This window comes from Perissodus microlepis, chromosome 7, assembly GCF_051167445.1.
Source record: "Perissodus microlepis isolate ML-2025 ecotype Zambia chromosome 7, ASM5116744v1, whole genome shotgun sequence".
Taxonomy (NCBI): Eukaryota; Metazoa; Chordata; class Actinopteri; order Cichliformes; family Cichlidae; genus Perissodus; species Perissodus microlepis.
In genome coordinates this window covers 7,023,161-7,048,373 of record NC_140467.1, presented here as the reverse complement: position 1 = coordinate 7,048,373, position 25,213 = coordinate 7,023,161, and the positions used below count along the sequence as shown (strand labels likewise).

At 41.0% G+C, this 25,213-nt stretch overlaps 2 protein-coding genes and 1 pseudogene across 4 annotated transcripts; all 3 read right to left on the bottom strand.

The window, feature by feature from the left end:
* Positions 1–545: 545 nt before the first annotated feature.
* On the bottom strand, positions 546–4,155 carry LOC146382420 (cocaine esterase-like). Of its 2 annotated transcripts, none has more exons than XM_084933044.1 (13): positions 3,814–4,155; positions 3,309–3,501; positions 3,090–3,231; positions 2,670–2,803; positions 2,390–2,543; positions 2,198–2,302; positions 2,000–2,098; positions 1,699–1,842; positions 1,531–1,614; positions 1,300–1,447; positions 1,057–1,206; positions 876–948; positions 546–795 (listed from the first exon to the last, which is right to left on the bottom strand). In XM_084933044.1, the coding sequence occupies exons 1-13, from the start codon at positions 3,905–3,907 to the stop codon at positions 609–611; spliced, it is 1,707 nt and encodes a 568-aa protein (XP_084789170.1). In that variant the 5' UTR covers positions 3,908–4,155; the 3' UTR covers positions 546–608. The 2 variants fall into 2 exon arrangements, with proteins under 2 accessions (XP_084789170.1, XP_084789171.1); XM_084933045.1 differs by having other exon boundaries at positions 2,204–2,302.
* A 2,219-nt stretch (positions 4,156–6,374) lies between these two features.
* LOC146382419 (carboxylesterase 1D-like) lies at positions 6,375–14,080 on the bottom strand (annotated as a pseudogene). The gene is made up of 12 exons (XR_014800909.1): positions 14,059–14,080; positions 12,751–12,935; positions 12,533–12,674; positions 12,168–12,301; positions 9,159–9,312; positions 8,968–9,072; positions 8,748–8,846; positions 8,460–8,603; positions 8,052–8,199; positions 7,789–7,938; positions 7,633–7,705; positions 6,375–7,383 (listed from the first exon to the last, which is right to left on the bottom strand). The product of XR_014800909.1 is annotated as a carboxylesterase 1D-like (transcript).
* Positions 14,081–14,114: 34 nt separating this feature from the next.
* Positions 14,115–25,099, bottom strand: LOC146382418 (fatty acyl-CoA hydrolase precursor, medium chain-like). Its single transcript, XM_084933046.1, has 13 exons — positions 24,757–25,099; positions 19,690–19,882; positions 19,472–19,613; positions 19,107–19,240; positions 17,119–17,272; positions 16,929–17,033; positions 16,709–16,807; positions 16,421–16,564; positions 16,243–16,320; positions 16,007–16,154; positions 15,744–15,893; positions 15,586–15,658; positions 14,115–15,508 (listed from the first exon to the last, which is right to left on the bottom strand). Exons 1-13 carry the CDS (start codon positions 24,836–24,838, stop codon positions 15,322–15,324), a joined length of 1,689 nt encoding a protein of 562 aa, XP_084789172.1. The 5' UTR covers positions 24,839–25,099; the 3' UTR covers positions 14,115–15,321.
* Positions 25,100–25,213: the final 114 nt, after the last annotated feature.

The following is a 25,213-nucleotide window of genomic DNA, read 5'->3' as shown; positions in this document are numbered from 1 at the left end:
TATGCCTGAATTTGTGGAAAACTAAGTTTGACCTATTGAACTGCTCACATCAGACTTCAGGGAGCTTTTCAGCTTAAGCGCTCTTCTCAGTAATGAATAAACAAAAAAAAAAAAAAAAAAAAAAAAGAAACAGGTTGTCACATCTGTTTATTTCACACTGTTTTGCATGTGTATTGTCATCTACTCTCACCCCCAGCCGATCCAGCAAATAGTCACCCCTGCCTGAGCCATTGTTCTGCCAGAGGTTTCTTCCTGTTACAAGGGATTTTCCTTTCCACTGTCACCAAAGTGCTTGCTCATAAGGTGATCATCTGGCTATCTGATTATTCTAAGGCATTTACTTTGCATCATAAAGCACCTTGAGAAAACTGTTGTTCTGATTTGGCGCTATAAAAATTAATTGAATTAATTAAAACATTTTAAACCCCGATTACAAGCAGCAGAACTGAATCGCACATCTACTATTAACCATAGTTTACTGGCTAGTATGAGTTTTGTGTGAATGTAGAATGGAAAGGCAGGCAATTAAGTCATAAATGATTAATTTATGTATTTTATTATTTGGTAATGATATCAAAAACTGACGTAACAGAAGAGATGTGAGTTTTCTACAGCTCGCTGCGTTCTGCATTTTCCTCATGCCGTTTGATCTTCTCTGGGACGGTCTGAGTCAGGAAGACAAAGCGCTCCTTCTTCAGGTGCTGAGCAGTTACCTGCTTTGTTAAACCAATCACCAGGTACTTTTCATCTGCTTCATACTTTGGCCAGTGGACAAGGTCGTGCCCATTAGGGGACCTACACGCAGACAGATATACACAATATAACAATGTGGTATGTGGTATTATCTCCCAGTATACTAAAATATGTAATCTTACCCTGTGCGAGCAAAGTTGCCCCAGTAGCTCATCATGGTTCTGCTCAACTCTTCCTCCTCCACAAAGCATGGCTCTAAAGTGATAATCTTGTAAAAAATCCTGCACTCCAACCCCAGAAAACCCCAAAAACTAACAACCCAAATATCTCATGCTCAGATTAAACTTTTTAGGTTTCACTCACGAGGCAGTTTAACGTGGGTAGTTGTGAAGCAAAATCCCAGCACTGTAAAAATTTCATCTGTATGATCACTCCCAACAAAGCTCGGTCTTCTTTTCTGCACCATTTTCAAGGAATGCTGGTACTCATACAGGTATACAGGAGCACCCGCCTCTAGAATTAGACAAACAGGTGTCACACTTAGTAAGGGCAGCAAATATGAAATAATTGTTTCTAGATAAATGTGCATTAATCTATAAAAGTTACCTCTGTGCGCATTAGCAGTTTTAATGACTGGAATATTGAATATAATATCTGCAGTAACCTCAGAGAACCCATCTCGGTTTTTCACACGGTCGGCACCGTTTCCAATATATTCATCAATTATCAAATTTTTGATGAATGCATCTTTAGGCTTAAGGAAATAAAGAACACATCAGTGAAAGATGCTTGAGCAGGTTGGGTTCATTTTGTGATATCAGGCAGTGTGTGCTTTACATTGGGATAGAAGAAGGCCATTGCATTTATGACTTGGTCCCGATCCATTCCTTCTGCCCAATTTTGTGGAACACTAATGAATAACTAAAAGAAAGAATAAAAACCTTGCTGCACTTAACATTGCCAGTTTAAACAAAAATAAGATATCAAATTTTGATGGGCACTTACATTTTTTAGCATCCATCCCGCTTCATCATTATTCACACCCGTCATGAATGGTACAGTGAGGAGTTCATGTTTACGAAACAGCTCATCCACAGGTTTTGTCAGGAAATGCCCATCAACATTTACAGGACATCTTAACCGTCGGTCCTTGTGAATAAAATGCACAAAAGTAAAAATTCCAATAGCGTAAAACAGTAAAAGATAAGTAAATAAGTAAAAATAGTTCCCTTGAGTTATTTAAGAGACATCATGAGACTGTTCAGCCAATCAGAAATCCACATCAGGTTTCCACCCAGGAATTTACCTTGGTAAAGTCCACTATGGTATCAATATCAAGGCTTCTTATGCAATCAGCAAACGTCTTTGTGCTTTCAAGGCTGCAGCCAAATGCATTTGCAACCTCCTGGTGGAAAGATATCAATTTAGAAAAGCAAACCTATTGTATTATTCTTACTGCTTACAATGAAAAATGATTAACATCCCCCAGAATAACATAATAAACCTGTGCCTTTAGTAGAGAATAATTTTCCACAAGTAACTCCATAGCAGCTGTGCCGCTCTCAGCAATTGCATGATGAAACAGCCCTTCAGACAGTGGTGACAGGAGCTGGTGATTCAAGTAACACATCACATATTAAAGGTTGGTTTCCACAGCAAAAGTTTATATAAAGTTCCTCTAACTGTAGATTCTTACCAGAAGAGACACGCTCACTCCACCAGCAGACTCTCCAAATATGGTAACTAATCCTGGGTCTCCTCCAAAGCTATGAATGTGCTGCTGGATCCACCTGAGAGCTTCAATCTGATCGAGCAGGCCAAAGTTCCCTGAAATGTGCTCATCTCCGGTGCTGATAAAACAAAGAGTTGAATGGCATACTAAGCTACATTTAGAGTTGGTGAAGGTGAGCAGTCTTTGAAAATGGAAAAGAACAGGACAACAGTATGTTCTAATTTGGTAACTTAAGTTTATTTACCTGAGAAACCCCAGAAGTCCCAAGCGATACTGGATCAGAACCACAACCATGTCCTGGTAAGCAGCCAGGGCAGATCCATCATATGTTGAAGCTGATCCTACTGTGAGGCCTCCACCATGGATCCAGACCATGACCTAGAAAAAAATAATCAAAGATATTTTTGATTCTTCATTCTTATTTTTCCTTCAAAGCAATTTTTGTGCCTGCTAAGCACACTACATGAGTCTCAATTAATAAGTATTAAATTAATGTTTAAGATAAACAAAAAATATTTGGGTATAAAGGCAAACCCATTGCAACTGGCTCTAAAAGGGGGTGTTTTTTTGTCATATGAAAATCCTTAAAAGGAAACCAACTGTCACTGAAAATTTCTTCAGCAATGACCAGCAAGGCTCAAAACCTACAGCAAAAGGTTCTTACTGGGAGCTTGGCATCATCAGCTCTTTTAGCAGGAGTGTAAATGTTGAGGTAAAGGCAGTCTTCAGAGATGTCTGGGATATCAGCCAACAAGAAACCGAGTTTATCAAGCAGTGCCAAAGCAAATCGTTCAGGTTGTATGCACCTGAAAAATAAAAACATTGAAAAACATCCAGCATTTATTAAAACTGTGTTTTACAACAACTGAAGCACGTTTCTTACATTGGTGGCTGTTTTGTGGCATCTCTTACTCCTTCCCATCCTTCAACAGGCTGAGGTGGAGCCAGTCTCAAGGAAGGGCCGAGTGGTGGTTTAGCAAATGGGACACCCAGGTAGGCATGGACGCCAGTCTCCTTCCCTTTCACACTCACATACTCACCTTTCAGGCTCCCGAGCTTTGTGTGGACTACAGGTGCTGTCAGGATATTAGAAATCAGTGAGAATCATAACATAAAGCTTCATGATTTATGAAATCTAATATTTCAGATTTCAAAAATACTTATAGTTACAATAAGCAGAAAAAAAGAACTACTTATTTATTTGTAGCTTCCATCAAATTACAGTCACCCAGCTATGTGAAGATCAGTAATGAAATACTAGAGCCAGTTAATATAAACCATGTGTGTCCTTGATCCAGTCATGGACATACAGCTGGAGGTGCACGGTCCAGAGATAAACACAAGGGCACAGATGTCATTGTTCATAGAAGCGTTTCACTTCAACTTACCTCTCAGGTGTGTAGCAACACAGAGAAATAAAACGGACATTGAAAACCAGAAAGTCAGCTTTGCATTGGACTTCATTGTGGTCTTGATACACATTACAATAATCGGCGACTTTGCAAAAACTAAGTGCCAGGAGAGGCAGTCCCTCCTCGTGCAAAGCTTTCTCCGCGTAACTTAAGACTTAATATAACGTGCAGGGTGTCACGTGATTCCACCAATTTTAATCGACAGAAAAAAAATCTCACTTCTTCCATTTAGGATGAGTTAAACGCGGAAATTGTTTTTACTACCTGGATCAATCTATGTTTGTTTGTGCGAGGGTGATCACTTTTCATAAAGGTATTTATGAGCAAAAAAGGTCGACAGTATAGATCAGGGGTGGGCAGTCTCAGTCCACGAGGGCCGGTGTCCCTGCAGGTTTTAGATCTCACCTTGGGTCAACACACCTGAATCACATGATCGTTACCAGGCCGCTGGAGAACTTCAGGACACGCTGAGGAGCTAATTTAGCCATTTAAATCAGCTGTGTTGGTTCGAGGACGCATCTAAAACCTGCAGGGACACCGGCCCTCGTGGACTGAGATTGCCCACCCCTGGTATAGATGCAGTGGCGGTCCTAGCCTGCTTACCTGCATCTTTTGCTCGTTTCTCCTCCTCTTCTTTTCTCTTTTTTCTAAACTGGGGACTTGATGGCTTTGAACTTTTCTTGTCCATCTTCCATTGCTTTTAATTTTGAACTCCAGTATGAACACAAATCCCCCAACCCGACGATCACCACAACATAACCTAACAGACCTACACCTTAGTTCACAGATTCACTTTGTCTAAGGTGTATTTCTAGGATTTCGCACAACCCAGGATTCAAATCATGAATACATGATGGGCTTGGATTTACATCATTATGAATGAAATGTGCTCTATTTGGAAGCGGCCGGCCCCCTCCCCTTTCGACAAGTTGTGTGTGAGACTTTAAATAATCAAACTGTAAATTATAAATTTCAAATTGTTATTGATCCCTTTACCCCTAGTCCTAAAGTGTAGATTTATTTTCTTACTCTTCTTATATTTATTGTTTGTTTACTTGCACTGCTGTAACTGGAGCCTCGTCCTCTCGTCTCTCTATATACTGGACTGTATGTAGCGGAGATGACAATATAGTTTACTTTGACTTCAGCAGCGAGCAGGCGCACCGAGGGCTCTCGTGCTCACTTTTCGCGTATAGAATTTCGAAAAATCATCGGTGCAAATTATAAGTCTGCATCATAGATGCTGCTCCAGCCAGCCAGTGAATCCCCCGCCGCCCCGCCCTCTCCCCCCTGTGCCGCAAGCAGCAGGCGCACCTCGCTAACGGAGGGCGCACTCCCAGCAAATGGGCGATAGAAAACCTATCGGTGCCTATGCCATTGCGCTGGCATGACGTCGGGGCAGCATGAGTACGACCAATTTTTTTTTTTTTTTGCCCGTGATGCCGCCCCCCACCACGATGCCGCCCCGGGCAACCGCCCGTGTCGCCCGTATCAAAAACCGCTACTGTATAGACGCAACGCAAAAGCACGAATGTCAATGTTGTTCAAAGAAGTGTTTCCTCTCACCGTTCAGGTCTGCAGCAACACAGAGAAATAAAACGGGCATTAGAGAGCAAAAAGTCTGCCTGGCATGGCACGTCATGGTGGTGTTGGGGCAGATTACGACACACGATTGTGCAAAAAGTGAGAGAAAAGCCAAGAGAAGTAGGGCTTCGTCATATGAAGCAGTCTCCTTGTAAGCGCATGTACTGTATCCTGCGGGGTGTAACGGGATTGCGCTGATTTTAAGGCACAGCAAAAAGCGATCAAAGTACAGCAAACTGTCTGTCCCACTGCTGTCAAGTCAGTCAGTGTCGTTGCCTGTAGGTTACGCAGACGGCTGCGTGTTGAGGGAAGCAGTATCCAAAAGCAGACACGTGGAGGCAGATTGAGCTGTATCAATACCAATACTTTTAACCAATAAAGTGAGGTTATGTAGACGAGAGCAGCGAATCATTATCCGTTTGCCAAATTTTGAAACCAGTTTAATGACCATTAAATCACTGTGATTTTTACTTTTCGCAGTAAAACACATCTTTCAGTTTTTCCACGTAAATACATTGTAATGTACATGTGCCGGTCTTTAAAACACTTTGGGTCAACCTCTGCTGTTTAAATGTGCTATAAAATATATAAAATATGTACAGAAAAGACATGACAGCCAACACAAAAATATTCAGACATTTTTCATAGTGCACGTTTGAGGTATATATTTTAAATTAGTACCAATACCAACCAAAAAAATTAACATATTTTGGAGGATGGAATGCTAAGTTATCAGGTAACACTAGAAATACACATACAATCCCCATAGCTAAACAACTGCTCAGATTTCTCAAATGGGCTACTGAAATATATTTCATGCCAGACAATTTTATCAAAAATACACATAAAATACAAACACTGTTAGTAGAGGTAATGCCTAACAGGCGACCTGCCAGCATCACCATTCACCAATCATAGTGCTTAATGTTAATCACTAGCACAATCACTGTGCTGTATAAAAGAAACATCCACTCCTATATTGGTAATATGAGTAGGATAGGTGTAAAGATGAAAAGCAGTTTTGCATCAGCCATGAAAACATGTAAGCTAATCACAACACCTAAAGTTTTATCAAGGCATGAAGTTAAGATAAGTACTGCAGTAGAATAATATACCTAAACTATAGGGTATATAATCCGGATTTCATCAAGGAATACAAAATTTATAGAGTGCATGTTGGCCTAAAATTACAATGCAGCTTTACTAATAGGAGGCTCTTTTTGGCTGGTGTCACAAAGGGTCATCACAGCAGTTAACTTAAACACCTCTTATGAGAAAAAAATAAAAACTGAAAAGAACCAAGATGTCACATCTGTTTATTTTAACAAGGTTTTTTTTTATGTTACGACAGCTGCTCTTAACTAGCAACCTTTTATCTACTATTTTCTTTCACTTCCACAATTACACTTTGATTATAGTGAAGTAAAAACAGTTGCATTTGTTTATCGATGATCAATGTCTTAAACTATACAAAAACTGCTCTTGTCATTATAAAGGATTATTTGACATACCCTATGTTTACAGTGCTGGTTATAAACGGGAGACATGGGTTTTGTGGAAATGTGAGAATGGCACTTTTAAAGAACACAATCAGGGATTCTAAAAAATATATATGTTAGAATGGAAATGATCAATGTAACACCAAATGTTTTACCAAAAAGTGTCGTTCACTGTAACTAATATTTCATAGTATGTGTAAAGAATGGTCGCTAAATGAATTATGATTTATTCTAATTACTTTAAAACTGATGGAGCAGAGACCAGATGTGAGTTTTCTACAGCTCGCTGCGTTCTGCATTTTCCTCATGCTGTTTGATCTTCTCTGGGACGGTCTGAGTCAGGAAGACAAAGCGCTCCTTCTTCAGGTGCTGAGCAGTTACCTGCTTTTTTAAACCAATCGCCAGGTACTTTTCTTCTGCTCCATACTTTGGCCAGTGGACAAGGTTGTGCCCGTCAGGAGATCTAAACACATATACATTTGTTATTAAGTTCGCCTCTGTCAGTGCGCCCCAGGGTGGCTGTGGCTACAATGTAGCTTGCCATCACCAGTGTGTCAATGTGTGTGTGAATGGGTGGATGACTGGATGTGTAAAGCGCTTTGGGGTCCTTAGGGACCAAGTAAAACGCTATACAAATACAGGCCATTTACCATTTACTATTAAGTTATTAAAAGTGTGAAGTGTGAAATTTACAACAGTTGGAAATTCCTACCCTGTACGAGCAAAGTTCCCCCAGTAGCTCATCATGATCTTGCTCAACTGTTCCTCATCCTCAGGGCACGGATCTAAAACATGTTGGAAAACATATTTTTCACACTTGGAAAACAAAACAGATCGAGCACTAAGGCAGATTTCTATGTTATCTTACCGGGTAACCTAACATGGGTAGTTGTGAAGCGAAATCCCAGCACTGTAAAAATTTCATCTCCGTGGTCACTCCCAACAAAGCTCGGCCTTTTCTGCTGCAGGAATTTGGGAGGATGTTGGTACTCATACAGGTATACAGAAGCACCTGCATCTGGAATTAGATGAATGTGTGTGATATTTGTTAATGAAAGTGTGTCACAGTAAACATCAAGTGTTGGGTTTTAAACAAATTTGTATAATCTTTCATTAAACAAATTACATTACCTCTGTGAGCATTAGCAGCTTTAATCGCTGGAATGGTGAAAAACAAATCTCCAAGCATCTCAGTGTACCCATCTCTGTTTTTCACACGGTCGTCACCATTTCCGATATATTCATCAGCTATCACATCGCTGATAAATGCTGCTTTAGGCTTAAAGAAATAAGCAACACATCAATCAAAGAAGCTTGAGCAGGTCAGAGGACAATAATATTGTAACATCAAGTGGTGTCTGCCTTAAGTCGGGGTAGAAGAAGGAAACCATGTTCGAAACAAATTCCCGATCTAGTCCTTCTGTCCAGTTTTGGGGAGCAAAAAACTAAGGAAATACCAAGCCAAATTACATTTTTTTTTCAACATTGCAAAACAACAGCAAACTACATTTCTCAGCTCTTTAATCAGAAGTTACTTACTGATGCAAGTATCCATCCACCTTCATCATTATTGACACCAGTCATGAATGGAACAGCATGGAGTTCATGTTTACGAAAGAGCTCATCCACAGGTTTAGTCAGGAAATGTCCATCAACATTTACTTGAAATCTTAAATTTGGATCCTTGAGAAAATTAAATATACAAAAGTAAAAGATGTGATAGCATGAACATAGCTGAGGGAGAAATCAAAGGCTTCAAAGAAATATTGTAGAAGACATAATAATCATATTCAGCTATTTGTATCAGGTATTCACCCATTACCTCACCTGTGTAAAACCCACTATAGTATCAATATCAAGGTTTCTCATGCAGTCACTGATCTTCTTTGTGCTTTTGAGACTGCAGCCAGATGCGTTTGCAATTGCCTGAGGTGAAATGTCAAATATAAATGTCAAATATTTGTCAAAACAAATCCATTTTAATATTCTCATTATTCTGCAACAAAAATGTTTAACTCTCCAAAAAGGAAGAATATGGATAATTAACCTGCGCCATTGGTAGAGGATCATTTGTAACAAGTACATTCATTGCAGCTGTGCCACTCTCAGCAATAGCACGGTGAAACAGCCCATCAGACAGTGGTGACAGGAGCTGATGATTCAAGTAACACATCACATATTAAGGCTTTGTTCTAGAGTGAAAAAGTTTATTTAAAGTTCCTTTAAGCTGTAGATTACCAGAAGAGACACGCTCATTCCACCAGCAGACTCTCCAAATATGGTAACTAATCCTGGGTCTCCTCCAAAGTTGTGAATGTGCTGCTGGATCCACTTGAGAGCTTCAACCTGGTCCAGCAGGCCAAAGTTGCCTGAAATGTGCTCATCTCCAGTGCTGATAGAACAAAATGTTATTTTTATAATGTATTTTTCCTGATTGAAACATCTTTTACAAGACACTTCTATTCATGTGTTATTGACAGCAGCTAGTAGAGGATTCTGAAAACCACTCTTGCATTCTGTTTGTCCAGTTGGGCAGTAGCTGCATATGCCACTTCCACACATTTGCTGAAGCTGAGTGATACGGTAAGGCAGTAAAAAATGTACCAAGCTATGTTTATACCTATAGACATAGCTTTAGGCCAACATGCACTCTATACCGGCTTCCTCCCACCAGCCAAAGACATGCAGCTTGTGGGGATAGGTTAATTGGATAATCCAAATTGCCACTAGGTGTGAATGTGCGAGTGAATGTGAGCATGAATGGTTGTCTGTCCCTGTGTGTTAGCCCTGCAATAGACTGGCGACCTGTCCAGGGGGTACCCCGCCTCTCGCCCTCTGACAGCTGGGATAGGCTCCAGCACCCCCCGCGACCCTGAAAAGGATAAGCGGAAGCGAATGGATGGATGGATGTTTATACCTCGTGATAAATAAAGCCAACTTTTAATTTTTTGTCTTATAAAATTAGATAAAAAAGCATAAAAACAAAACCATAGTATGTTCTACTTTGATAACTTGAGTTCATTTCCATTTCCATGGGTCCAACATCGAGGGAACAATTTACCAGACCTGGGAAGACTGGGGCCCTACTGCCTGAACAAGGGACATGGGAGGCACCGTAGGGGTTGGTTACAGTGTGTGCCAGTGGCGACCAAGGATGGAGACCCTGGGAGACTGATGCCCAACAACTGAAGCTGGTGATGGAGACATGGAATGTCACCTTTCTGGTGGGGAAGAAGTTTCAGCTAGTGTGGGAGGTTGAGAGGTACTGCCTAGATATAGTCAGGCTCACCTGAAGGTGTGTCTTTGGCTCTAGAACCAGTCTCCTGGAGAGGGCAGGAGTCTTTCCCAGTCTGGACATGCCCTTGGTGAGAAGCTTTGGGCTGGGGTGGGTATCCTGGTATCCCCTTGGTTTGCTGCCTGCACGTTGGGGATTTCCCAGTGGATGAAAGGGTTTGTTCCCTGCACATTTGGGTTGGAGAATGGGTCCTGTCTATCATCTGCCCCCATGCGCTGAACAACATTTCAGAGTACCTGGCATTATTGGAGTCCCTGGGTGGGGTGCTTGAGAGTGCTCCAATTGGGGGACTCTGTCATACTACTGGGAGACCTCAACACGCGTGTCTACTAACACCTGGAGGGACGTGAGTTGGAGGAACAGCCTGCCTAACACAAAACCAAGTGGTGTTCTGTTACTGGACCACAGTTTCTCCATAATGAACAAAATCTTCAAATATAAGAGTGTATGTAATTACAGGTTGCACCAGGGAAGCCTAGGCTGCAGGTCAATGATCGAATTTGTAATCATATCATCAGATATGCGGGCCTATGTTCTCGACACTTTGGTAAAGGGAGGTGCTTAACTGTCAAATGATCACTATCTGGTGGTGAGTTGGATCACATGGGGATGACGGTGGACAGACCTGAACCACCCAAACGTATAGTGAGGGTGCGCTGGGAACACCTGACAAGGCCCCAGTCTGCAAGATCTTCAACTCTTACCTTCAGCAGAGCTACAACAGCATTCAAAGGGAAACTGGGGACATTGAGTCTGAAAGGGCCATGTTTAGCATCTCCATTGTTGAGGCTGCTGCACTGAGCTGTGGCTGCAAGGGGCTTGGTGCCTGCCTGTCACGGTGCTAACCCCAGAACTAGACAGTGTTTACCAGAGTTGAAGGGAGTCATCACGCTGAAGAAGTCCTATTAGGTTTTGTTAGCCTCTGGAACACTATCAGGCAGCTCAGGAGGGGAAAGGGGTGCGTTACCGACACTGTGTAAAGTGCGGGTGGATGGAGTGCTGCTGACTTCAACTGACGAGGACCTGCTTTCTCACTGACAAGTCGTCCATAGCAGAAGTAGAGTCTGGGGACAAGTGGGGCACTGAGGCAGTTAAACACCTCCTTGGTGGCAGGACCCCTGGAATGGATGACGGTCGCCCTGAGTTGTCTTAGTTGAGACGCCTCTACAATGCTACGTGGAGATCAGGGGCTGTACCTCTGGATTGGCAGACCGGAATTGTGCTTCCCATCTTCCATAAGGGGGACCAGAGAGTGTGCTCCAGCTATATAGGGATCAAACTCCTCGGCCTTCAGAGGAAATTCAATGCCAGGGTTCTGGAATAGAGAGTCCATCAGTTAGTCGAACTGCTAGAACTGTAGGAACAATGTGGTTTTTCTACTGGGTGTGGAACACAGCTCTTTATTCTCTCGAGGATATTTGAGGGTGTATCGCAGTTCGCCCAACCAGCCTACATTGGTTGTGTTGACTTGGAGAAGGCCTTCAGTTAAGTCCTTCAGAGTATTCTTCTGTGAGATGCTTCAGTAGTATGGGGTGTGAGGCCCATTGTCATGGTTCATTCTGTCCTTATACAACTGTTGCAAGAGCTTGGTTTGCATTGCTGACAATAAATGATAATTGTCCCTGGTGGGTACTGGACTCCACCAGGGTTGCCCTTTATCACAGATTCTGTTCATAATTTTTATGGACAGATTGGTGCTGTGACAAGGAGCTTTCTCCCAAGGGTGGCTGTCCTCTCTCTTAGAGATGGCATGAGGAGTTTGGCCATTCAGGATGGACTCAGAGCAGTCTTCTTCCAGATCAAAAGGAGCCAGTTATGGTGGTTTAGGCATCTGACTAGATGCCTCCTGGATGCCTCCTTGGTGAGGAGTTCTGGGCTCCCAGTGTTCCACTGGGAGGAGGCAGCTGGGGCCGACCAGTTGGAAAGATTATGGATGGATGGAGTTTATTTACCTGAGAAAACCCAGAAGTCCCAAGCGATACTGGATCAGAACCACAACCACGTCCTGGTAAGCAGCCAAGGCAGAGCCATCATATGTTGAAGCTGATCCCAGCATAAAGCCCCCACCATGGATCCAGACCATGACCTGGACAGAACAATAAAAGAGCATTCCATCAAAGATTAGAGGATCTTTTGGAGTCTCAGTCAAGCTACAATAACTAATCTTTAAGAATTTAAACTTTAAACAGAGAAAACTGTAATGTAAACTTAAGTTTACATTTTAGATGATAAAATGTGCAATTGAGTTCTAAAGATGGGTGTCTTTACTGAGATTGTGTTTAGGAATCCCTCAAAACCTGCAGCAAAAGATTCTTACTGGGAGCTTGGCATTATTAGCTCTTTTTGCAGGAGTGTAAATGTTGAGGTAAAGACAGTCTTCAGAGATGTCTGGTATTTCTGCCAGCAGTCCACCAAGTTTATCAGCCAGATCCAAAACAGCTTCTTTAGACTGAATGCACCTTAAAGAGAGACAATGCTAATTTTAAAAATAAAGCCAATAATTCCTCCAAGTATGTTGAAGTTCACATTTCTTACATTGGTGGCTGTTTAGTGGCATCTCTTACTCCTTCCCATCCTTCTGCAGGCTGAGGTGGAGCCAGTCTCAAGGAAGGGCCGAGGGGTGGTTTGGCAAATGGGACACCCAGGTAGGCATGGACGCCAGTCTCCTTCCCTTTCACACTCACCTCTCAGGCTCCCAAGCTTTGTGTGGACTACAGGTGCTGTCAGGATATTAGAAATGACTGAAAATCTTCACGTAAAACTTTATATTTAAATTAAATTTCCAGTGAAAAGTACTTTCCTCAAAACATGCAATATCTGATTGCTGTCTAAAGCTTGTTGTCAAAAACAAACAATAAAAAGTCACATTTTGCTGTGGACTATGTAATTCCTGTCATTATTGATTATTTAAATTCTGATTTTTACATTTTTGATCCACACCATTTGGTGGATTATGTTAATCGAGCTCAAGCTACAGAGACATGCCTGTTACTTTGATAGTCTGGTGTCTGGTGTTCAGTGTTTTCAGTTTGCTTGCCCTTTGTCTCATTATGTCTGATTAGTTCAAGCTGGGTGTCCCTCCTGTTTTCAGTTCCCTCATTACTCCCTTGTGTATTTTAGCCCTGTTTTTTCCTCTGTCCGTTTTTGCATCGTACACACTCTTTGCTGTGTGTTACACCAATGCTCCTAGGAAATTCCTAGTTCTCTGTTTCCTGCTTTAAGTCATTAGTTTCCTTGTTCCTTAGTTTTTTGGTTTTATTTTCTTATTTCTGATTCCTTGTTTTCAGTTTGGTTTTCTGTAAAAGCATAGAATTATATCCAGCAATAAAGCTGCCGTTTTCAGTTAACATCTCGTGCTTGAGTGCTGTGTTTAGGTCCTACATCCTGACACACAGCTGTACATTAGCATTTAAACTACATGACCATTTTATTACTATTATTTTTTGTTTGTTTAAGTGGTTTAAATGATCTGACCAAGTGTGATACTTCATCATTTATTAAAAAAAAAAAAAAAAAAAACCTACTTGCTCACACGGCTCTGGTTTTTTGTTTTGCCATAAACTTCCTTTGATGTGTGTTGCATCTATAATGACCCTGGTAAAGAAGCAGAGTTGACCATGAAATCTGTTTCTGTTTATTCACAGTCACTGCAATACTCCATTTACTCCTTATCGGCATAAAGTCAGCAAAAGATATTGTTTGCTTGTTTTTAAACAGATTTTTTGCCAAAGAAAAATAATAAAAATAATAATAATTGAAAATTGTACGGTGCAATTTAAACAAAAAAAAGTCTGATTAATTGCAACCTGTCCTTCTAAAACAGTTGACCTACAATCGTCTCACATGCTTGGTTCTTTGCTATCATTCACCTTTGAACAGAGTGAATAGCCCTTGCAGGTAAAAAGTCACCTGGACTTAGAACACAAAAGTTAATGTTTAATTATCAGCTTTTAAAAAGACTATTACTGCCATAATACCGTTGATTACTGATTTATTAATATTGTCAGATTTAAACACTGGTTTTACAAAAAGCGACTTGTGCAAAAAAAGGAAAAGAAAAACATGTACTACATGTAGGTTTAAGGAACACACGCATTACACAGAAATTAGGTGATGTCACAAAGACCGTTTTGCTAAGAACTGTTTTATCCTGCTTACCCTGAAGATCTGCAACAACATAGATGAATAAAAATGATATTAAGAAGAAGAAAGACTGCTTTGCATGCAGCTTCATGGTCGGCTCTGTGGATTGCAAAACTCTGCAGATTTCCCAATAATTGAGCGCAGAGCCAAGAAGAGGAAGTGTGTCCTCTTATGAAGTTTTCTCCTTTTCTCTTTCACAAAGAGGAAAAGGTAGTTTCTGCAGCAGATATGACATCATTCAGCCAAACCATCACAGGACTAAAGTCCATTCTAGAGTCTAAACTTTAGGTTCACTCCAGGTCTCACTCCAGAACACTTTCTGCTTCGGATGTCCAACCTACTTTGCCGCTATCGTAATTCACAAATTCACAATTTTTTCTTGCAATCCTTTGTTTTTTCATCTGCCTGTCTGAAAAGCTCAAAATGTGAATTTGGTTACAAGTTTACTGATATGAGCGCATGTTGTGTCACAGGCTCTTGAACTATGATACAGTAATTAATACAAGTGCAGTTGTTTTTGTTTGCATTGCATTTCTCATGACCCACACAGATACAGAGGTGTTGCCACAGTTGCTTAAGAGGACTTCGGAAGGTTGAATGTACACAACATGAAATGTTAGAATTAAAACATGAAAAAAGGCATGTTGCATCTGAAAGTATATTCTAGGGAATGGAGTGCTAAGTTTGCAGTTAATACTAGCACAGGTCAAAGACAAACAAAATGCTGCAAAATTGGTTAATCAAATCTTTTTATTGTACAAATGTTTTACAAAACCTATGTTTACAACGCTTGATTTAAAATACCCTGATACCCTGGATTCAACTAAAAGAAACAAAACAAAAAAACAAAATATGAATTTAATATTAGAATATAGATGGTCCTCACAAGACCTTTAGATAAGTGAATTATGGTTTAGTCTAATTACTTTAAAATTGATGGAGCGGAGACCAGATGTGAGTTTTCTACAGCTCGCTGCGTTCTGCATTTTCCTCATGCTGTTTGATCTTCTCTGGGACGGTCTGAGTCAGGAAGACAAAGCGCTCCTTCTTCAGGTGCTGAGCAGTTACCTGCTTTTTTAAACCAATCGCCAGGTACTTTTCTTCTGCTCCATACTTTGGCCAGTGGACAAGGTTGTGCCCATTAGGAGATCTGAACACATATATACATTTGTTATTCAGTTATTAAAAGTGTGAAGTGTGAAATTTACAACAGTTGGAAATTCCTACCCTGTGCGAGCAAAGTTCCCCCAGTAGCTCATCATGATCTTGCTCAACTGTTCCTCATCCTCAGGGCACGGATCTAAAACGATCATGTTGCAAAACATTTTTCAATCAACAAAACAAAACAGATCGAGCACTAAGGCAGAGTTTTTATAAAGTCTTACCGGGTAACCTAACATGCGTAGTTGTGAAGCAAAATCCCAAAACTGTAAAAATTTCATCTGCATGGTCAGTCCCAACAAAGCTCGGCCTTTTCTGCTGCAGGAATTTGGGAGGATGTTGGTACTCATACAGGTATACAGGAGCACCTGCATCTGGAATTCGATGAATGTGTGTGATATTTGTTAATGAAAGTGTGTCACAGTAAATATTAAGTGTTGGGTTTTAAACAGATTTGTATAATCTTTCATTAAACAAATTACATTACCTCTGTGAGCATTAGCAGCTTTAATCACTGGAATGGTGAAAAACAAATCTCCAAGCATCTCAGTGTACCCATCTCTGTTTTTCACACGGTCGTCACCATTTCCGATATATTCATCAGCTATCACATCGCTGATAAATGCTGCTTTAGGCTTAAAGAAATAAGCAATACATCAGTCAAAGAAGCTTGAGCAGGTCAGGGGACAATAATATTGTAACATCAAGTGGTGTCTGCCTTACGTCGGGGTAGAAGAAGGACACTGTGTTCAAAACAAATTCCCGATCTAGTCCTTCTGTCCAGTTTTGGGGAGCAAAAAGCTAAGGAAATACCAAGCCAAATTACATTTTATCTTTGCTGTTGTTTTGCAATTTTAAAACTATATTGAGATCTTTAATCAGAAGTTTCTGCAACACTTACTGATACAAGTATCCATCCACCTTCATCATTATTGACACCAGTCATGAATGGAACAGCATGGAGTTCATGTTTACGAAACAGCTCATCCACAGGTTTAGTCAGGAAATGTCCATCAACATTTACTTGAAATCTTAAATTTGGATCCTTGAGAAAATTAAATATACAAAAGTAAAAGATGTGATAGCATGAACAGAGCTGAGGGAGAAATCAAAGGCTTCAAAGAAATATTGTAGAAGACATAATAATCAAATTTAGCATTCTCTATCATGTTTGCACCCATTACCTCACCTGTGTAAATCCCACTATAGTATCGATATCAAGGTTTCTCATGCAGTCACTGATCTTCTTTGTGCTTTCGAGACTGCAGCCAGATGCATTTGCAACTGCCTGAGGTGAAATGTCAAATATAAATGTCAAATATTTGTCAAAACAAATCCATTTTAATATTCTCATTATTCTGCAACAAAAATGTTTAACCCTCCAAAAAGGAAGAATATGGATAATTAACCTGCGCAATTGGTACAGGATCATTTGCCACAAGTACATTCATTGCAGCTGTGCCACTCTCAGCAATAGCACGGTGAAACAGCCCATCAGACAGTGGTGACAGGAGCTGATGATTCAAGTAACACATCACATATTAATTTTTGTTTTAGAGTGAAAAAGTTTATTTAAAGTTCCTTTGAGCTGTAGATTACCAGAAGAGACACGCTCACTCCACCAGCAGACTCTCCAAATATGGTAACTAATCCTGGGTCTCCTCCAAAGTTGTGAATGTGCTGCTGGATCCACTTGAGAGCTTCAACCTGGTCCAGCAGGCCAAAGTTGCCTGAAATGTGCTCATCTCCAGTGCTGATAGAACAAATGTTATTTTTATAATGTATTTTTCCTGATTGAAACATCTTTTACAAGACACTTCTATTCATGTGTTATTGACAGCAGCTAGTAGAGGATTCTGAAAACCACTTTTGCATTCTGTTTGTCCAGTTGGGCAGTAGCTGCATATGCCACTTCCACACATTTGCTGAAGCTGAGTGACACGGTAAGGCAGTAAAAAATTTACCAAGCTATGTTTATACCTTGTGATAAATAAAGCCAACTTTCAATTTTTTGTCTTATAAAATCAGATAAAAACACAGAAAAACAAAACCACAGTATGTTCTACTTTGATAACTTGAGTTCATTTATATTTCCATGGGTCCAACATCGAGGGAACAGTTTACCAGGCCTGGGAAAGGGTTACTATGGCCCAATGCTTGAACAAGGGAGATGGGAGGCACCGTAGGGGTTGGGTACAGTGTGTGCCAGTGGCGACCAAGGATGGAGACCCTGGGAGACTGATGCCCACTACTAAAGCTGGTGATGGAGACATGGAATGTCACCTTTCTGGTGGAGAAGAAGTTTCAGCTAGTGTGGGAGGTTGAGAGGTACTGCCTAGATATAGTCAGGCTCACCTGAAGGTGTGTCTTTGGCTCTAGAACCAGTCTTCTGGAGAGTCTAGTAAAAACTTGTGTGTGAGAGGAATTTAATGAGGCCATGAAAAAAAGACTCAGATCTCATTGGAGCAATTCTGGAACACTATCAGGCAGCTCAGGAGGGGAAAGGGGTGCTTTACCGACACTGTGTAAAGTGCTGGTGGAGTGCTGCTGATTTCAACTGAGGATATTGTCAGACGGCAGAAGGAAACAGGACCTCCTTTCTCTCACCTACATGTCTTCTGTAGCAGGAGCAGAGTCTGGCGACAAGTGGGGCACCTAATGCTTAACCAGGGGAGAGTTCACTGAAGCAGTTAAACAACTCCTTGGTGGCAGGGCCCCTGGAGTGGATGAGGTTCGCCTTGAGTTCTGTAAGGCTATGGATATTGTAGGACTGTCTTGGTTGACACGTCTCTACAATGTTGTGGGGAGATCAGGGGCCATACCACTAGACTGGCAGACCTGGGTTGTGCTTCCAATCTTCCAGAAGGGGGATAAGACAGTCTGTTCCAACTATATGGGGATCACACTCCTCATCCTCCACAGGAAATTTTATGCCAGGGTTCTGGAATAGAGAGCATGTCAATTAGTCGAACTGCTAGTACTGGAGGAACAATGTGCTTTTCCTCCCGCTCCTCCCGGGTGCGGAACACAGCTCTTTATCGTCTCGAGGATATTTGAGGGTGTATCGCAGTTCGCCCAAGCAGCCTACATGTGTTGTGTTGACTTGGAGAAGGCCTTCAGTTAAGTCCTTCAGAGTATTCTTCTGTGAGATGCTTCAGTAGTATGGGGTGTGAGGCCCATTGTCATGGTTCATTCTGTCCTTATACAACTGTTGCAAGAGCTTGGTTTGCATTGCTGACAATAAATGATAATTGTTCCTTGGGGGTACTGGATTCCACCAGGGTTGCCCTTTATCACAGATTCTGTTCATAATTTTTATGGACAGATTGGTGCTGTGACAAGGAGCTTTCTCACAAGGGTGGCTGTCCTCTCTCTTAGAGATGGCATGAGGAGTTTGGCCATTCAGGATGGACTCAGAGCAGTCTTCTTCCAGATCAAAAGGAGCCAGTTATGGTGGTTTAGGCATCTGACTAGTTGCCTCCTGGATGCCTCCTTGGTGAGGAGTTCTGGGCTCCCAGTGTTCCACTGGGAGGAGGCAGCTGGGGCCGACCAGTTGGAGAGATTATGGATGGATGGAGTTTATTTACCTGAGAAAACCCAGAAGTCCCAAGCGATACTGGATCAGAACCACAACCACGTCCTGGTAAGCAGCCAAGGCAGAGCCATCATATGTTGAAGCTGATCCCAGCATAAAGCCCCCACCATGGATCCAGACCATGACCTGGACAGAACAATAAAAGAGCATTCCATCAAAGATTAGAGGATCTTTTGGAGTCTCAGTCAAGCTACAATAACTAATCTTTAAGAATTTAAACTTTAAACAGAGAAAACTGTAATGTAAACTTAAGTTTACATTTTAGATGATAAAATGTGCAATTGAGTTCTAAAGATGGGTGTCTTGACTGAGATTGTGTTTAGGCATCCCTCAAAACCTACAGCAAAAGATTCTTACTGGGAGCTTGGCATTATTAGCTCTTTTTGCAGGAGTGTAAATGTTGAGGTAAAGACAGTCTTCAGAGATGTCTGGTATTTCTGCCAGCAGTCCACCAAGTTTATCAAGCATATCCAAAAGAGCTTCTTTAGATTGAATGCACCTTAAAGAGAGACAATGCTAATTTTAAAAATAAAGCCAATAATTCCTCCAAGTATGTTGAAGTTCACATTTCTTACATTGGTGGCTGTTTAGTGGCATCTCTTACTCCTTCCCATCCTTCTGCAGGCTGAGGTGGAGCCAGTCTCAAGGAAGGGCCGAGGGGTGGCTTGGCAAATGGGACACCCAGGTAGGCATGGACGCCAGTCTCCTTCCCTTTCACACTCACATACTCACCTTTCAGGCTCCCGAGCCCCGTGTGGACTACAGGTGCTGTCAGGATATTAGAAATGACTGAAAATCTTAACCTAAAACTTTATATTTAAAAAGAATTGTTGATCGAGCTATAGCTACAGAGACATGCCTGTTATAATGCACATTTACTGTCATGGCAGTGTTTGGTTTTTTTTGGTTTAACATTATTTGTTTATTATTGTTCTTGGTTTTGGTTATCCTTTTTCTCAAGCTCTCAGTAATTTTAGTTCTCCCTCCCTCAGTTTTCACCTTAACCCGTGTTTAGCTTCTGTTCCCGTGTCCCATGTTCCCTGTCTCTTCCCAGTCAGCTGTGCCACCTTGTCAAGTCTGTGTCTTCTTGCCTGTCTTGTGTTTCCTGTTTTACTTTAATAGTCTCATTGTTTTGAGCTTTGCTTGCCCTTTGTCTCATTATATCTGATTAGTTCCAGATGTGTGTCCCTCCTGTTTCCCATTCACTCGTTACTCCCTTGTGTATTTTAACCCCGTGTTTTCCTCTGTCCGTTGTCGCGTTGTACACCCTCTTTGCTTTTTGTTACATCAGTGCGCCTAGGAAATTCCTAGTTTTCTTATTTCTTGTTCCTTGTTTTCAATTTGCTTTTCTGTAAACCTGTAGAATTATTTCCTATGGGCTCAAATTGTGGTCATAAATATTTTGTACTTTTAAATCAAATGCATAGTTGTGAACTGAGTTTTGTAACCTTGTAAACAAAAATATCTGTAATTTTTATGTTTTTGCATCTATACATGAGAATTTGTGTGTATGTAAAAAAGATTTACACAAGTTACACATTTTTTATGTTGAGGTCTGGTTACAGATACAAAGCAATAAGCTATGTGTAGAACTCTGTGCTCAAGTTCTTTGGCTGTGTGAGTTTCAACTTACTAGTTTGAATTTTGACCCTATTTTTCTTCCTTTCAGCTGATTGGTCAATGTCATGTCAATCACAAATTTAACATTCCAATCAGAGAACAGATTGGGTTTGAAGGGGTGCTTTACTGAGCTTCAGGTCCTGGAAGGGTAATACAGTTTGAAGCTGGAGGATCTCTATATGAATATCCCATAAGGTTCATACAAGCTAGGTCTCTTAACTTTCAATAACTGTTGAAATGATATTTTTGTGCTATACCAGAAATATCATTATTACTTTAGTATGACTTTAACACAAAGTCAGGGCTGACCAGGGACCATTGCTGTGAGTCATACTGAGCAGAATAAAGACCCTTTCACAACGGAGGCACTCATGGCTAACTAAAGCTGGGCACACACTGTGCAATTTCTGGCCCATTTTGAGCCGATTTTTCAGTCGTGCGACCGTTTTGGGGATCGGCCTGAGTTTCGCCTTAATCGTGTGTCGTGCATTGTGTAGTATACATTTGGTAACGAGAAGCGACTAACACCTCACGACCAGGTCCCGATCATCAATGGTCACAAGAAAATCAAACCTGTTCGAAATCCTGTCGCCCCTCGTGAGGGTGTCAACGTGGCCTCTCACACTGCACACGCGCAAACAGAAATGGAAGTGGAAAGACGTAGTAGCACGACGGTGCAGCGTGTGATCTGGACACAGGCGATAGAGGCACAACTTGAAAAACTTTGGCAAGCTCATCTGAGCATTTCGATATGGCCTCACAAAATTATCACGACCACAACAACTGTGAAAAGAGTTGGATGGACATTGCTGCTCAATTGCAGCCTGGTCAATGTTTTTCATTAGCAATTTAGCAAAGTTGATGGTGGTGTGTGTCTGCGTGGGGGAAAGACAGAGAGGGAGAGCGAGGGAGACAAGAGACAGATTTTGTGTTATAAGCTTCATGTTATGGACGCACAGTGTGAGCACTCAGGTCGCATCAGAGCATCGGGCCGTATAGTGTGAGACCATGCATTGTGACCTACGAACTTCTAACCCCTGCGATTCAATCGTACAGTTTGAGCAGGAGCTGAATAACACGACTGAAATAAATCACACAGTGTATGCCCAAAAGGATCCAAAATTTGTTGCGCTGGCCACTGCGCTCTGTCGTTTTTTGGGGGCAGCTCTACGAGTACTAGATGCTAGTGATGTGTCGGTCGCGAACGAAATGGCTCTTAGAGCCGGATCTTTGACGTGAACGACACGAGCCAGCTCCTTATCACGAGCATGGTTTTTTTTTTCTTTCTCTCACCCTCTCTCTCGCACTTTCCTTCGCTTCACTCTGCACGTGAGCTGGGAAGAGGGGGGAGGGGCGGTAGTTACACTCGCAGTAGCACAGGAACAGAGCGGGAGGGAGAGACAGAGAAAGAGAGCCAGGGACAACATCGTCACATTATAAAGGTATAGTAATCATCCACAACTATTTTCAGTTGCAGATGATAAAGGATTCAGAAAGTTTATTCATGCAGGCCCATATGATAGAGAATGTGCATGTTGTTTTTGTTTTCATATTTTAATTTATATTTAATTGTGTTGTGGTTTGCAGTGTTTTGTGTTGTTTCACTTTAAATTTGTTTAAAAGGAAAAAGCTAAAAATTTAAATAGTTAAAAGTTGAAATGTAAATAGTTGTTTTTTGTATTATATGATTTATTTATCATTTATTTATTACATTTTATGTGGAGTGAATAAATAAAAGTATATTTACGGTGGCCCCTAGAAAGGAAGCACACAAACCCCGAAGCACGTAAAAACTTCATAACACGTAAAAACTCCATAGCACGTACAAACTCCGAAGCACATACAAACACAACAGAAGTGCTCCAGGATGCTAGGCGCAGTGTTGAGCTTTTGTAGTGGCTACACAAGCCAGGAAGTACCGACGACTGGATTTGGTGTGTGGTAGTAACAGGTAAATGAACTTTTTTTTTTTCAATTATTTGAATATATATGAGTGCCTGTGTATAAATACACAAACAATAAACATATGCTTTCAATTGTGTAATTTTAGTGATCTAGGTAGCTCTCTTTTGGAAGTTCAATTAACGCTAGAAATGCGTTTTGGAGTTTGTACGTGCTTTTTGGAATTTGTATGTGCTTTGTCTCTAGGGGCCACATATATATTTATATATAAACATATATAAATAAAACCACGGGGTTTTTTTTACATTAGTAATTCATTCTGTGCATAATTTTATATTGTTGTTAATAACAAATTAATTAAAGCAACAAAACAATCTGAAGAGCTGGTTGGGAGCCGAAAGAGCCGGCTCTTTTTAGTGGGTCGAGCCGAAAGAGCCGGTTCTCAAAAAAGAGCCGGAAATCCCATCACTAGCGCCTGCTCCTTGTCTTTTCAAAACATGTCTCTCTCTGACATTATAACCTCTACAAGAGTTTGTGTTGTAGTATCTTCAAATGTTCAATAAAAACATGAATCGCTCATTCATAACAAAGAAAGCTTTGTAACTATCCCAACTAGTGAAGAGTGTGTCATTTCCACAACACCACTTTCCCCCCCAAGGTCCACAGGGTATTTGAAAAGGCTCTGAAGCTCCCCGTATTAGCACGAAAACCTGTGACAAAAAATTCACCAAACTCAGACATGCATAGCATGTTTTCCTTCGTGGTGCAGTGATGAAGGAAAATGCTGGCACGTGAAAGGACCCTTCCAAGACCTGGAGGTCAGTAAAGCACCCCTCCACAGCCAAACCCATCTGTTCTCTGATTGGATTGTTAAATTTGTGATTGACACGACATTGACCAATCAGCTGAAAGGAAGAAAAATTGGGTCAAAATTCGTACTTCTAATTTGAAAGTCACACACAATCAGGGAACGTGAGCTCAGAGTTTTAGAGATTTTTTGCTTTGTATCTGTAACCAGACCTTAACCAAAAAAATTGTATCTTGTGTAAATCTTCTTTTACACACACACACAAATTCTAATCTATAGATGGACAAACATAAAATTTTCAGATATTTTTGTTTACAAGGTTACAAAACTCAGTTCACAACGACGCATTTCATTTACAAGTACAAAATATATATGACCACAATTTGAGCCCATATATTTCCAGGAATAAAGCTGCTGTTTTCGGTCAACATCCCGTGTTTGAGTGCCTTGTTTAGGTCCAACATCCTGCCACACAGGTGTACATGCCATTCACACTACATGAGCATTTTTATTATGATTATTTTGTTTGTTGGTTTAAGTGGTTTAAATAATCTGACCAAGTGTGATAGTTCATCCACCCATCCATCCATCCATTCGCTTCCGCTTATCCTTTTCAGGGTCTCGGGGGGCGCTGGAGCCTATCCCAGCTGTCATAGGGCAAGAGGCAGGGTACACCCTGGACAGGTCGCCAGTCTGTCGCAGGGCTGTCATCATTTTTTTTTTTTTTTTTTAAAAGCTACTGGCTCACATGGCTCTGTATTTTTTATTTTTTTTTGCCATAAACTTCCTTTGTTGTGTGTTGTGATCCTGATAAAGAAGCAGAGTTGACCATGAAACCTGTTTCTGTTTATTCACCGTCGCTGCAATACTCAATTTATTCCTTTTCAGCATGAAGTCAGCAGAAAGATTTTTTTAAAAACAGCCTTTTTTGCAAAATGAAAATAATAACAATAATTAAAATTTGCACGGTCCAGTCTTTTAAAACCGTCGTCTCACATGCTTGGTTCTTTGCTATCATTCACCTTTGAACAGAGTGAATAGCCTTTGCAGGTAAAAAGTCACCTGGACTTAGAACACAAAAGTTGATGTTTAATTATCAGCTTTTAAAATGACTATTACTGCCATAATACCGTTGATTACTGATTGATTAATATTGTGAGATTTAAACACTAGTTTTTCAAAAAGCAACTCGTGCAAAAAAAAGGAAAAGAAAAACATGTACTACATGTAGGTTTAAGGAACACACGCATTACACAGAAATTAGGAGATGCCACAAAGACCATTTTGCTAAGAACTGTTTTATCCTACTTACCCTGAAGATCTGCAACAACAACAGCACAGAGGAATGAAGCGGATACCAAGAAGAAGAAATTGTGCTTTGCATGCAACTCCATGGTCAGCTCTGTGGATTGCGAAACTCCGCGGATTTTTCAAGAACCGAGCGCAGAACAAAGAGACAGAGCAAATGCGTCCTCATATGAAGGTTTCTTCTTTTCTCTTTGACAAAGAGGAAAGGGTAGTGTCTCCAGCAAGATATGACGTCATTCAGTTTGACGCCAAACCATAACGGGACTAAAGTCCAATCTACAGTCTAAACTTTAGATTCACTTCAGGACTCACTTCCAGAACACTTTCTGCTTCGGATGTCCCGCCTACTTCGCCGATATCGTAATTCACAACTTTGTCTTGGAATCCTTTTTTTCGTCTGACTGTCTGAAAAGCTCAAAATGTGAATTTGGTTACAAGTTTATTGATATGAGCGCATGCTG